This window comes from Pseudopipra pipra, chromosome 25 (genome assembly GCF_036250125.1).
Source record: "Pseudopipra pipra isolate bDixPip1 chromosome 25, bDixPip1.hap1, whole genome shotgun sequence".
Lineage (NCBI taxonomy): Eukaryota > Metazoa > Chordata > Aves > Passeriformes > Pipridae > Pseudopipra > Pseudopipra pipra.
Genome location: NC_087573.1, coordinates 1,747,473 through 1,759,313, shown reverse-complemented (window position 1 = coordinate 1,759,313; position 11,841 = coordinate 1,747,473). Strand labels below are relative to the sequence as shown.

Genomic DNA, 11,841 nt, shown 5'->3' with positions numbered 1-11,841 from the left:
GGCTGGTTGTGCCCTGTCCCCTCAGAGCTGAGCAGCAGAGCAGGAGCACAGACAGACCTTCAGCTCAGGAACGGGACTGGGGGTGGTTTTAGCCCTGACTCAGAGCTGAGCTCAGCCCTGAAACGCTCCAAGGGGGAGGAAGGGAAGAGTTCAGTGGGTCTGTGGATCTTTCCTGGTGGGGAACAGCAGGAAGCAGCAGCTCTGCAGGGGTGTTTCTTCCCCCTTGGAAGCACAATCAGGGACCTACGAAGTTCCTTCCCTTTTTACTTTCTTATTTTCCAGTAAACAACTCTATTTATTCTCTGTTTCCTTTTTTCCCTGTGAATTACAGGAATCCAAAGCACACTCAATTCCAGGGAAAATAACCATCCAGCCCTGATATTAAAGATGGAAACATTACAATTAGTTTTTCTCCTTAGCAGAGCGACACAAAAATGCTTTAAATGGAGGGAAACACTTTTATTTGCCAGTGAAAACTGAAATAGGCACTTCCCACCCCTGGTTTCCAGAGCTCTTTTTGCCTTCTGAACACGAAGAAAATGGGCAAATTGGGAGTGACCCACCACGGGGGAGAGGGCTGGGAGCTGATGCTTAAAATCAACCAGGAGCTGCCCCATCTGGGGACCTTCTCTGCTCTTTGTGATGGAAATTGGGGACTCTGCATCCTGGGGGCAGCTGTGGTTTTAAAAAACCTGGCCAGAACGACATGAAAGCTCCAGCAGAGCCCATTTCCCCCTGCTCAGCTGAGGAGGTCAGAGTGGGAGCCAAAAGGCTCCTTTTTCATCTTTTTATTATGTCTCTTTTTTTTTCCTTCCTGAGGGGACCCAGATGCCCCGAGCAGGGAAGATTAATATATATAATTTTAATGCTTAATTTGAGATGGAAGCCTGGGATGGACAGTGGGGCTCCAGCTGTCAGCAAGGAGGGGACTGGGCCTCTTAATGGCACTTTCCTGGGGTGCTTTTTGATTAAGTGTGTTGGGGGGTGTTTAACTAAACAGGTCTGTGGGGGCTGGAGGGGAGGGAGGGAGGGAAAAAGGGACCAGGAGAGGTTGGAGGTGCAGGAAGGTCAGTGCAAGCAGCTGAAGCAGGAACCTTTCCAACAGCATCTCCCCATCTCTGCTTCTCTTCCCAGCTCTTCCTGAGAGATGGGGGTTCCCTCAGGCACCACAGGTGGATGAATTGCAGGAAGAAAGAAAAAAAAAAGGTGTCTCTTTGTGCCGTGAGTTGGGAACTGAGCTCTTCACCCTCCCCCGGAGGAGGGGGCTCCGTGCAGACCTTTGGTGCTGCCGGTTCCCAGCTGGAGGAGTTTGTGTGGAACAGACTCCTCGGGAAGCAATTAGTGCTGAGCTGCTCCAGCCACACTGGGAGAGGGAGGGAGTGGAGCCGCTGGTGGCTTTGGCAACTGGGGAGGGGGAGCTGAAAACAGGAGGGGGAGCTGATAACAGGAGGGGGAGCTGATAACAGGAGTCCCTGGCAGCGCCGGGAATCGCTGGGAGCTCCTGGAATAGCCTTGGTGTAACTCTGCAGCAAAGGAAACAACCCCCCTGAGCTGCTTTTGGGCCAGGCTGGGGGACTCCTCCATTGATTGATGGGACTCCTCCATTGATTAATGGGACTCCTCCATTGGTTATTGGGACTCCTCCATTGATTAATGGGACTCCTCCATTAATTAATGGACTCCTCCTTTAATTGTGGCCCCTGTTCCTGCAGCAGCTCCACGATCTGCTGGGATAAAGCTCTGGGATAAGTATTCTTGTCCCCCCTTTCCCTCTCCTTTCTGCTTCTCCTCTCCAGGTTCTCTCCACCCCCCAGCCCAAGCCAGCAGCTGGGAAGCTTCCCCTGCAGGGCAGGACGTGCTGTGTTCTCTCCCCGGGGTGTTCCCAGCAGCTCCTGCCTGTTTGTCAGCCCGGATCCATTTGTCTCCCTGATTTCTGCCGAGTGCAGCCCGTTTAATGAGGGTCCTTGGGCAGAGATTCATCCCAGTCCTGGCTGCTCCCTGCTGGGATCTGTAATGATGCAGAGCCCTGGGCAGCAGAAATCCCTGAGCTCATAACACGAGTGAGGAGGGGAGTCTCTGCAGCTCCTTTTCCCTTTTTCCTTTTCCTTTTTCCTTTCCCTTTTTCTCTTTTTTCTTTTCCCTTTTTCTTCTTCCTTCTCCTTTTTCCTTTTCCCTTTTTCTCTTTTTCCTTTCTCTTTTTCCCTTTTTCCCTTTTCCCCTTTCCTTCTTCCCTCCTTTTCTGTGCCTCACTTACCCCCTCTGACAAGTAACCAGCACCAGAACTGCCCCAAACAAGCCGCTCTTGGTCTTAATTTGACTTGTACCTGTGCAAACCCCGAGCTGTGGGGTCTGCAGAGGGATTTTCCTGCCACCCACCTGGCCTTTCTCATCCTCCAGTGGGAACCCTTTGCTGTCCCTCCCTCCTGTCCTTCCCTCGGGGGTTTCCCGGGGTTTTCCCTGCAGTTCCATAACCTGCCACTGCCTCTTCTGGCTCCACAGCTTTGGAGGATCAGCGAATTCCCCCAGACTGCAGGTGGGTAGTTCCTGGAGAGCTGCAGAGGGGCCTGGGAATGCCAGTTCCTCCCTCAGCCTGCCCTGTGCCAGCAGGAGCCTCTGGCTGCTCTTCCCACTTTTTCCTGGGTATTATTTGTCATGGGAACAGGGAGGTTTCCTTCCTTTGTGCAGGTGGGCTCGAGGTGTTGCCACATTTCCATTACGTTTATTTTTCTTTGCCCGGTTGTTAAAACATTCCTGTTGTTTGCTAAACACAGGGAGCCTCCTCCCCTCATCCCAGAGCTGCTCATCCCACCCTGGGAACCCACCTGGGCTTTTCCCTCTTTGCTTCCAGGGCTGGGGAATAACTGGGATGGGTTACTCTGGATATACACAACAGGGAGACCAGGGGTTTATGGAATCATGGAATCATTAAGGTTGGAAAAGACCTTTTAAGATCCTCAAGTCCAGTGATCAGCACTAAACTCCATTCCCGAGTGCCACATCCACATGTTCTTTGGGCATTTCCAGGGATTCTGACTCCAGGGCAGTCCCTGGGCAGCCTGTGATCTCTCAAATGCTCCCCAAGACTTAGGACACAGCAGTTTAAAATGGTTAAAAAGGGCAAGGAATTGGCATTTAACATGGAAACTGTGCCAGGGCCTTGGTAGGGCTCAATCCTGCAGCTGCAGCCCTTTGCCAGGTAATTCTGGGGGCTGGGAGTGTTGTCCTTTGGGAAGGAGGGAGGGAAAGGCCCCTAAAAGCACCCTTGGGATCAACCCAGCAGCAGCAGGAATCAACCCTCATTAACTTTGGTCGACTGCTTCACTGGGAGGCAGAGATTTCAGCAGGACCATTATTCCCAGCCAGTTCAGGGAGTGGTGCCTCCCATCTTTTCCCAGCTAAAGGTGCCCCTCAGCATCCCTGTGCTTTGGGCTGTTGAGCCTGAAAGCCAGACCAACCTCTGGATCTCAGTCCTGCAGCCCCAGGCTGAGCCTGACATTTGGGCTGTTTGAACTCTGTGTGCAGGGAGAGGAATCTGAGCCCAGATCCTCCTCATTGTCCCAGTGGTGGCTTCCTCAAGTCTCCAGTTCTTGTTTCAATCATGGAATATACTTTTCCCTCCTCCTTCAAGCCCCTCTATTGAACTGGGATTTACTGACACCTCCATTTTTAGGCAGAGCTACTTTTTTTTTTTTTTTCCCTAGAAAACTATCTCCTTTTCCCTTTTTCCCCCAGACAGGAAGGAAAGAAGCAAACAGGGTCACGACACCACCCCAAAAGCACGTGGGACATGGGGAACATTGAAGTTGCACCTCAGGGCAGCTGAGACAAACCCCAGGCTGGGGCAGAGATCAATCCTCCCCTGGCTTTAGCTCCTTGGGCTGGTTGCTGCAGGATTTGGCTCATGTTATGGGGAAGAAAGAGTAAATCCTGTCCCATAACTCCTCAGAGATGGTGTGGAACGTGCTGCTCACTGAACTCTCAGTCCCCGTCCACCCTCTCTGTCCCCCCCCAAAAACAATTCACTGTACAGAGTTAAAAAAAAAAAAAAAAAGTCCAATTTAGCAGTCTGGTTATCTCATACATGGCTTCATAAGGCAGAAAACCTACTGGGTGCCGTGTGGGGAGGGGGCAGTTGGCTGCAGAATTCCCGGGGAATTCTTCCTTTCCTCGTCCCTTTAAAAAAGTTTCATCGGTCAAAGAGCCGCGTCTCTCGTAGGAAACCCCACGTTCCTCCAAACCAAAAAAAAAAGCTGTTTCTTTCCTCCTCCTTCTCCTCCTCTGTCAAATCCTCTCCCTGTGGGGCTGCTCTGGTACAAAGTGGGAGTTGCAGCAGCCGAGGGTTGTGGTTTTCCCGCCCGGATCGGGGGGAATCACGTCCCGAGTCCCGCACCCGGCCTCGGTCAGAGCTGCAGGGAGCTGATCAGGGCCACCATGAGCAGGGAGTTGGTGGTGATCACCACAGCCTGGGGCCTCGTCCCCGAGTCTTCCACCATCATACTGGTCCCTGGAAAAGAGAGGGACAGGGAAGGAGCAGCTGCCTGGTGGCACAGACAGCGGGGCACTCGAGGTGTTGGTTGGGGGGTCTGTGCTCCTGTTTGTCCTGAGGAACCTCCCAGGAACTCGTGTGTTGGAAGAAGAATCTGGAGATGGGGTCTGAGTGCTCACCCCCCAGACCAAGGGAACCTGCTGGGGGGGCCCAGAGTCAGGGTGGGTCACAAACAGTCAGGATTTCACTCTCAGCAAAGAAGTGACTTCTTAGTTTTGAACTCTGGGTGAGTTGGGGGACTGGGGGGTCTCGAGGGCTTTAGCTGCAAATATATAAGGTGGGTTCAGGCTGGAGTGAAAGGTCGTCAGAGCTGGGGGAGAGGTTTGGTGGGGGGATGGAGAGCAATGTGCCAGGAGCTCTTTTGAGTGAACAGCACAAGGGAACCAAAGGCCATTTCCAGAAAAGCCCAATTCCAGAATCTCAACCTAAAATACCAGGGTAGGATGTTCTCCCGTGTCCCTGGAAGGGGGAGTGGGATTTAAAAACACCCTGGCATTGATGGTTCCACCCTGGCATTGATGGTTCCACCGTGCTGTGGGGTCAGGTGGGGGAGGAGGTGGGACTGGGTCACCCTTTGTCCCGGCACAGCGGTGGGAAGGACGGGCAGGGGAGCTGCAGGTGACTCCTCTCCTCTCTCTCCGAGCTCCTGGGAAGCACCTTGTGAGGGGCAGAGGAGCAGACCTACCACTGTTCCGGAGGATGTGAACTTCTGCAGGGGTCCCGTCCCCCCCCGGCCCCGTGACCCGGATCTGCACGAAGGCGTGGGTGAAGTCCTCGGGGACGGGGATGTCGATCCGGCTCTTGCTGGCCAGGTACAGGGTGGGGGCAGAGTGGGAATCCTGCCTGTAGAGCATCTGTTGGGAGAGGGAACTGTGAGGTTGTGTTTTCCTGGGGGTCAGTCCCCCCTGAGGGCAGCCCAGCCCCGTCCTGCCCGTACCTTGTACCCCGTCACCGCCGACTCGTCCGCCCTCGCCACCACCGGGTCCCACTTGATGGTGACTGTGGAGCCAGAGAAAGTCCAGGAGATGTTGCCAGGGGGCCTTTTCGGTGCTGAGGGATGCAAAGCAAGACAGGGGTTCAGTGATTTGGGTTGTGCTGGTTACAGCCACCTCCTGAGGCTCCGTGAGCAGGGCTGGTGTCACCCCCGGGGAGGGTTTAAAGGCCACCAAAGGTGAGCCTGAGCACAGAGCTCAGGTGAGGGATACACAGAGCTCAGGGGAGGGATACACAGAGCTCAGGTGAGGGATACACAGAGATCAGGTGAGGGATACACAGAGCTCAGGGGAGGGATACACAGAGATCAGGTGAGGGATACACAGCTCCAGGATGAAGGATGCACAGCTCTCAGGTGAGGGATACACAGATCCCAAGGTGAGGGATACACAGATCCCAAGGTGAGGGATACACAGCTCCAGGGTGAGGGATACAAAGAGCTCAGGTGAGGGAAAAACAGCTCCAGGGTGAGGGATACACAGATCTCAGGTGAGAGATACACAGGTCTAAGGTGAGGGATATGCAGCTCTCAGGTGAGGGATAGACAGAGATCAGGTGAGGGATACACAGATCCCAAGGTGAAGGATACAGAGCTCAGGTGAGGGATACACAGAGCTCAGGTGAGGGATAGACAGACCACAATTCTGATCTCAGAAAATTCAGGGAAACCGTTTCATGGATGACAAAAAACAGCCTCAGAGCAGCAGGATAAAGAGTGACTCAGGTTTTTGGGGGAAGCAGCGGGCCAGGGGAGGGGGATGTGCAGCCTGGGGGGGTCACTCACGTGGCCTGGTGGTGGTGACGTTGGTGGAGGCGCTGGGGGGGCCGGTCCCAGCCCGGTTGTAGGCTCGGACTGACACGTGGTAGTTGGTGTTGGGGTTCAGCCCTGTCACGTGGGCAGATGTGACCAGCCCTGCTGTCCTCACCCTGTCAGCTGCCTCCTCCTTGTCCCCGTCCTTCCAGTACCGGATCTGGGCAGAGAAGGATCCAGGGGGTTTAGTAAGGACAGAGGCATCTGCAAATCCACAGCCAGGGCTGGACACCCCTCGCTGTTATTTATTCTTTTGCTTCGTGTGTGCCTGGGATTGAGGTGGAAAGGCAACCAGGACAAAGGGGATGTTCCTCTCTCAGCCTCTCCTGTGAGCAGCAGTCCCAGCCCCATCAGAGCCACTTGGCTCTTCATTATCCTCCCCCTTTGGCAACAAAATGCTGTTTCCTTCCAGCTCACTTGACCTGGGGGAGTTTTCTTTGCTGGGCTCTCCCACCTCAGCCTCAGTGTCTCCCACCCCAGGCCCCTACCTCGTAGCCCAAGAGCACTCCTGTGACATCCCCCTGCTCCACGGGCTCCCAGGACACATCCATCTCCGAGGACAGAACAGACTTGGCCACAACCCTGTAAGGAGCCACTTTGGGTTCTGAAAAAGACAAGGAAAGGGAATAAACTCCTTTTTCCTGGCTCTGGGCAGCAGCACTTGGGCACCAGACAAAGGGCTGTCCTGCAGCCCCATCCCCCTGCGGGCAGACAGCTGGTGCTGTGGGACAGAGCAGAGCCAGGGGAAGGGATTTAGGGACTTAGGAGGACAAGCAGGGCCACAGCTGGGTGTCCTGGGGGTCTGTGTCTGCTCTCAGGCTCTGGGGCAGTCGTGGCTGGGCTGGGGGAACATCTCTGGGTGTTTGAAGGAGCAGATGAACGTTCCAGTGTTCTGGGAGCCAAAGGAACCTCTCCTGTGGCTGAGCTCCCAGACAGACCCAGCAGGGACCTGGCTGAGGGCAGAATAGGGTGGATTCTGAGTCTCTGCAGGCAGAGAATGGTTTGGGTTGGAAGGGACATTGAGGTTCATCTCGTTCCACCTTCCACTAGCCCAGGTTGCTCTGGACACTTGGACACTTCCAGGGATGGGGCAGCCACAGCTTCTCTGTGCAACCTGTGCCAGGGCCTCCCCACCCTTATAGTAAACAATTTCTCCTTAAAACATCTAATCCAAGCCTGCCCTCCTTCATCTTAAAGCTATTCCCCCATCCTGTCCCTCCATCCCTTGTCCCCAGTCCCTCTCCAGTTCTCCCAGAGCCCCTTTAGTCCCTGGGAGAGGCTCTCAAGTCCCCCAGGCTGACTCCCCTGGGCAATCCCACCCTGGTGCAGCCCCTGTACCTTCCTCAGCCGAGTAGACGATGGCAGTGAGGCTCTCGGGCCCCTCTCCCTTCCTGTTGTAGGCCTTGATCTTCACCTCGAAGGGGGTGTAGGGCGCGATGCTCTCGTTGCGATACACGTAGTGCAGGGACTCGGCGTGGGGCACCCGCGCCGTCAGCCAGCCCTGGGAGCCCTTCCTCCGGAAGGACACCAGGTACCCAAACCCGTCCCCGTTCTGGTAGTCCCTCAGAGTCGGCTGTGAGGGGAGAGAGTGCCTTCAAACTCACCAAAAAATCAGCAGCAGCAAGTGAAAGCCCCAAGCCCGCCCTTGAAGGGTTGGTGGGACAGGTGAGACCTCATCCTGGCCAGAGACAGGCAGTGAATCATTCCAGCTGCCTGTGCCCCTTCCAAGCATTTTCACATATTTCTATTCTCTTCCTAGTTCTATTCTATTCTATTCCTAATTTACTTCTATTCTATTCTATTCCTAGTTCTATTCTATTCTATTCCTAATTTACTTCTATTCTCTTCCTAGTTCTATTCTATTCTATTCCTAATTTACTTCTATTCTATTCCTAGTTCTATTCTATTCTATTCCTAGTTTACTTCTATTCTATTCTATTCTATTCTATTCTATTCTATTCTATTCTATTCTATTCTATTCTATTCTATTCTATTCTATACCTAGTTTACTTCTATTCTATTCTATTCTATTCTATTCTATTCTATTCTATTCTATTCTATTCTATTCTATTCTATTCCTAATTTACTTCTGTTCTATTCCTAGTTTACTTCTATTCTATTCTATTCTGTTCTATTCTATTCCATTCCACTCTGCTCCACTCCATTCCATTCCATTCTATCCTATTCCGTTCCATTCTCTTCTACCAAACAAAGAAATCAACGTTCATTTGTTCTGAGTTACACAATTCCCCTCATTAATTAGTGCTCTGTCCTTCACTGGCTAATTTGCTCCATATTCTTTGCCCCCCTCATCCTCAGACAGCGAGTCTCCAGCTCTCAGCTCTGATGTCTTTGCTAATCCCCTCTGTATCTCCTGATTACTCCCCCATGTCTCTGAATGGCCACGAATTTAAGATCCCAGATGTCCAACCTTCAGCTGCTCAAGCCTTGTCTGCTGAAGCCCCTCAGAGCCACTCCAGAGAGACTCAAAGGTTCGGTGGTTTAAAGATCAAACCAGCAGGAGGCTGCAGAACCAAACCCAGGCACTCGCTGCCATCGGTTAAAATGTGGGGAAGTTCTATCATTTCCAACAAAGCCAGTGAGATTTTTTTGCCCAAGTTTGGCTCAACAGAGTCGTAACTGGAGCAGTGATTTCCCAAAGGGAATGGTCTGGGCTCCTCCCCTTGGCCCCCAGCCAGCACTCACCGTCCAGTTGATGATGAGCTCGTTGGGAGCCCCTCCACCGCCGCCGAGCCCAGATGGTGCCACAGTGGGTGCTGTCAGGTCCCCAAACAAAAGCAGACAGCACAGGTTGGGTTAAGGGGGTGGCAGTGATGGAGACAGGCACAGACACGGCGCGTCACGGGCGGGGACAGCTCCTGGGGAGGGGCTGCTCTCTTTTTTTTTTACCCCTGGAAATCAGGCCTGGAACACCGGTTTGTGCCTGCCCAGCTCATCTCTGAGGGGACAGGGATGAAGCTCAAAGGCAGGGATGTGGAGAGGAGTTTTTATTGGAAAGGGGTTACTTTGCATTTGGCACACTGAGAGCAGTTCTGCTGCTCTCCCAGCCCTCACGACAGCACCTTCAGGCAGCCAGGGATGGGATGAACATTCCCAGCTCTTTGCTGGGAAATCTACCTTGTTCTTGCAGAACTGTGCTCTGTGATACAACAGCTCTTTCCCCTTCCTTGCCTTGCTGCCCAGAAGGTTTGAAGGCAGGGTTTATGATGCCAGGGTTTATCATGTTCATATGCTGGCTCTAACGCCAGGGAAGTCACTGCCAGCTCTGCCACTGCTTCGTGTTTGCCATGGAAATGGGCAGAGAGGCAGAAAATCCTGTGATGGCCTCACCTCCAGGAGCACTCGAGGGGATGATTAATCCTTTGGGACCAAGCCAGCCTTCCCCCTCCAGCAGGCAGGGACAGATCCCTCGGGTTCCCAGGGGTGTCCCCACACCTACCTGCTTCCTTGGTGCGGATTTTGCTGGAGGGCAAACTCGGCTCCCCCACTCCCAGGATGTTACTGGCCAAGACCCGGAACTCATAGTCCATCCAAGGGATGAGGTTCACCACCTGGGCTGTCTCTGCATTGCCTTCAATGTTTACAGGATCTATATAATCCAATAACACCAGAGGAGGGCCAATAGAGCGAGTGGCAGCCCAGAGCAAGGGCTCACCAGTGCCTGGTGGCCCTCGAGGGCCGTGTCCCCAGTGCTGCCATCGAGACACTTACTGGTCCTCATCTGCTTCCACTTGCTGGAGAGGAGGGTCCTGGCCTCGATGAGGTACCTGGCGATGGGGCTGTGGTTGTCAAAGCCACGGCTCCAGCTCAGCTGGACGCTGGTATCACTGATGTCTCTCACCACCACCCCCCCGGGGGGGCCTGGAGGCCCTGGGAGACAAAGGGACGTGTTACTCAGATCAAAGATTTGGAGCTTCTTTGTGTTGTGTGGGTCATAAATTGACATCAGGCCTTTCTTTTCTGGAGGCTGGGAGGCCTCACCTCCAGTTTTTACCCTCCAGAAAAAGCTCCTTTCAAATCTCACAGAATCCCTAAGGTTGGAAAAGACCTCCAAGGTCACCAAGCCCAACCTTTGACCGAAACCCACCACGCCCATTAAGCTGTGTCACGAAGCTCAGCTATCAGACGGTGGGGTGGCTGCAAGGGAGGGGCAAAATGATCCCTTGCAAGGGCCATGCCAGGACTTAGGGGCCTGTGAGGAGCAGGGAGGCTCCTGGCAGGGCAGTTACCCCGGACGGTGAGCGTGGCCGACTCCGAGGCGCTGTCCACCACGGTCTGGGCCGTGCACGTGTAACGCCCCGAGTGCCGCAGCTGCGCGTTGGAGATGCTCAGGTCCCCGATGGCTTCCTTCTGCAGGGAGAGAGAACAGGCACTGGGGAGGGTGTTTGAACCCCATCACAGGGCAGAGTTGGTGGTTTGGGTTTGCAAAGCTGGGGTTTGGTAGCGAGGGGGGTGTGGAAGTGGGATCTGTGAGGAGCTGCTGGAGGATTCCCCCGTGTGATGGAGCCCCAGGGCCAGCTGGCCCCAAGAGGGACCCACTGCTGACCAAGGCTGAGCCCATCAGGTGGCCTGGGCTGGGTCTGTTTTGCTCGTGGTGGTGATCACTGAGTGACCTGAGTGATCTGAGTGATCCCTGAGTGACCTCTGAGTGATCCCTGAGTGACCTCTGAGTGATCCCTGAGTGATGAGTGATCCCTGAGTGATCCCTGAGTGACCTCTGAGTGATCTGAGTGATCTGAGTGATCCCTGAGTGATCCCTGAGTGATCCCTGCCTGCCCTTATCTCGACCCACGAGCCTTCCCCTCTCCCTCGTCCAGCTGAGGAGGGGAGTGATCACGGAATCACGGGATGGTTGGGGTTGGAAGGGACCATAAAGATCATCTCATCCTCCCCCCGTCACAGGCAGGGACACCTCCCACTGTCCCAGGTCGCTCCATCCAACCTGGCCTTGGACACTCGCAGAGATTTGGAGTTCAGCCCCCCACAGACACACAAACAACGAGGCTGGCACTAATCCCCTGTCCCTTCTGGTGGCACAGGAGTGCCCTGTGCCCTCACCACGCTGGCTCGCCGGTAGTGCCCCTCAGACTTGTCGAAGTCGATGGGGAAGTCGTCCAGGGCCCAGGTGAAGGTGAGGTCCATGGTGGGGTCGTGGGACGCGTGGCACTGCAGGGTGAGGTTCTCCCCCACGTTGATGTCAGCGCTGGATGGGGCCAGGGTGATTTTGGTGGCATCTGCAGAGAAAGAGCGGGGAGGGGCTGTCAGCTGAGAATGTCCACGTGCCAGTATCCCAACCAACCAACACCTTCCAGCTCGTCCTCCCTCTGGACTTTGACAGGAGGGAGGGGAGGGATTGCAGTCCTTAGAGAAGGGAAGTGCTTTTCTCCAGGTTGGTGAGGGATGTGGGGGGTCAGCAGAAGGTTTTGCTGCCCCACAGGCTGAGATTACTTTGATTCCCCGAGTACTGCAT

The 11,841-nt window shown here is 54.3% G+C and overlaps 1 protein-coding gene across 1 annotated transcript in view; it reads right to left on the bottom strand.

Annotated features, from left to right (window-relative positions):
- Positions 1-438: 438 nt before the first annotated feature.
- Positions 439-11,841, bottom strand: part of CNTN2 (contactin 2) — a 31,753-nt gene continuing 20,350 nt past the window's right edge. The window contains exons 13-23 of the mRNA XM_064635973.1: positions 11,430-11,605; positions 10,601-10,721; positions 10,083-10,241; positions 9,811-9,960; positions 9,057-9,127; positions 7,689-7,923; positions 6,839-6,954; positions 6,324-6,510; positions 5,484-5,596; positions 5,232-5,400; positions 439-4,504 (exon numbers count right to left, since the gene is read on the bottom strand). Coding sequence (XP_064492043.1) covers positions 4,401-4,504; positions 5,232-5,400; positions 5,484-5,596; positions 6,324-6,510; positions 6,839-6,954; positions 7,689-7,923; positions 9,057-9,127; positions 9,811-9,960; positions 10,083-10,241; positions 10,601-10,721; positions 11,430-11,605 — 1,601 coding nt within the window. The 3' untranslated portion in view covers positions 439-4,400. The remainder of the gene's footprint in view (positions 4,505-5,231; positions 5,401-5,483; positions 5,597-6,323; positions 6,511-6,838; positions 6,955-7,688; positions 7,924-9,056; positions 9,128-9,810; positions 9,961-10,082; positions 10,242-10,600; positions 10,722-11,429; positions 11,606-11,841) is intronic.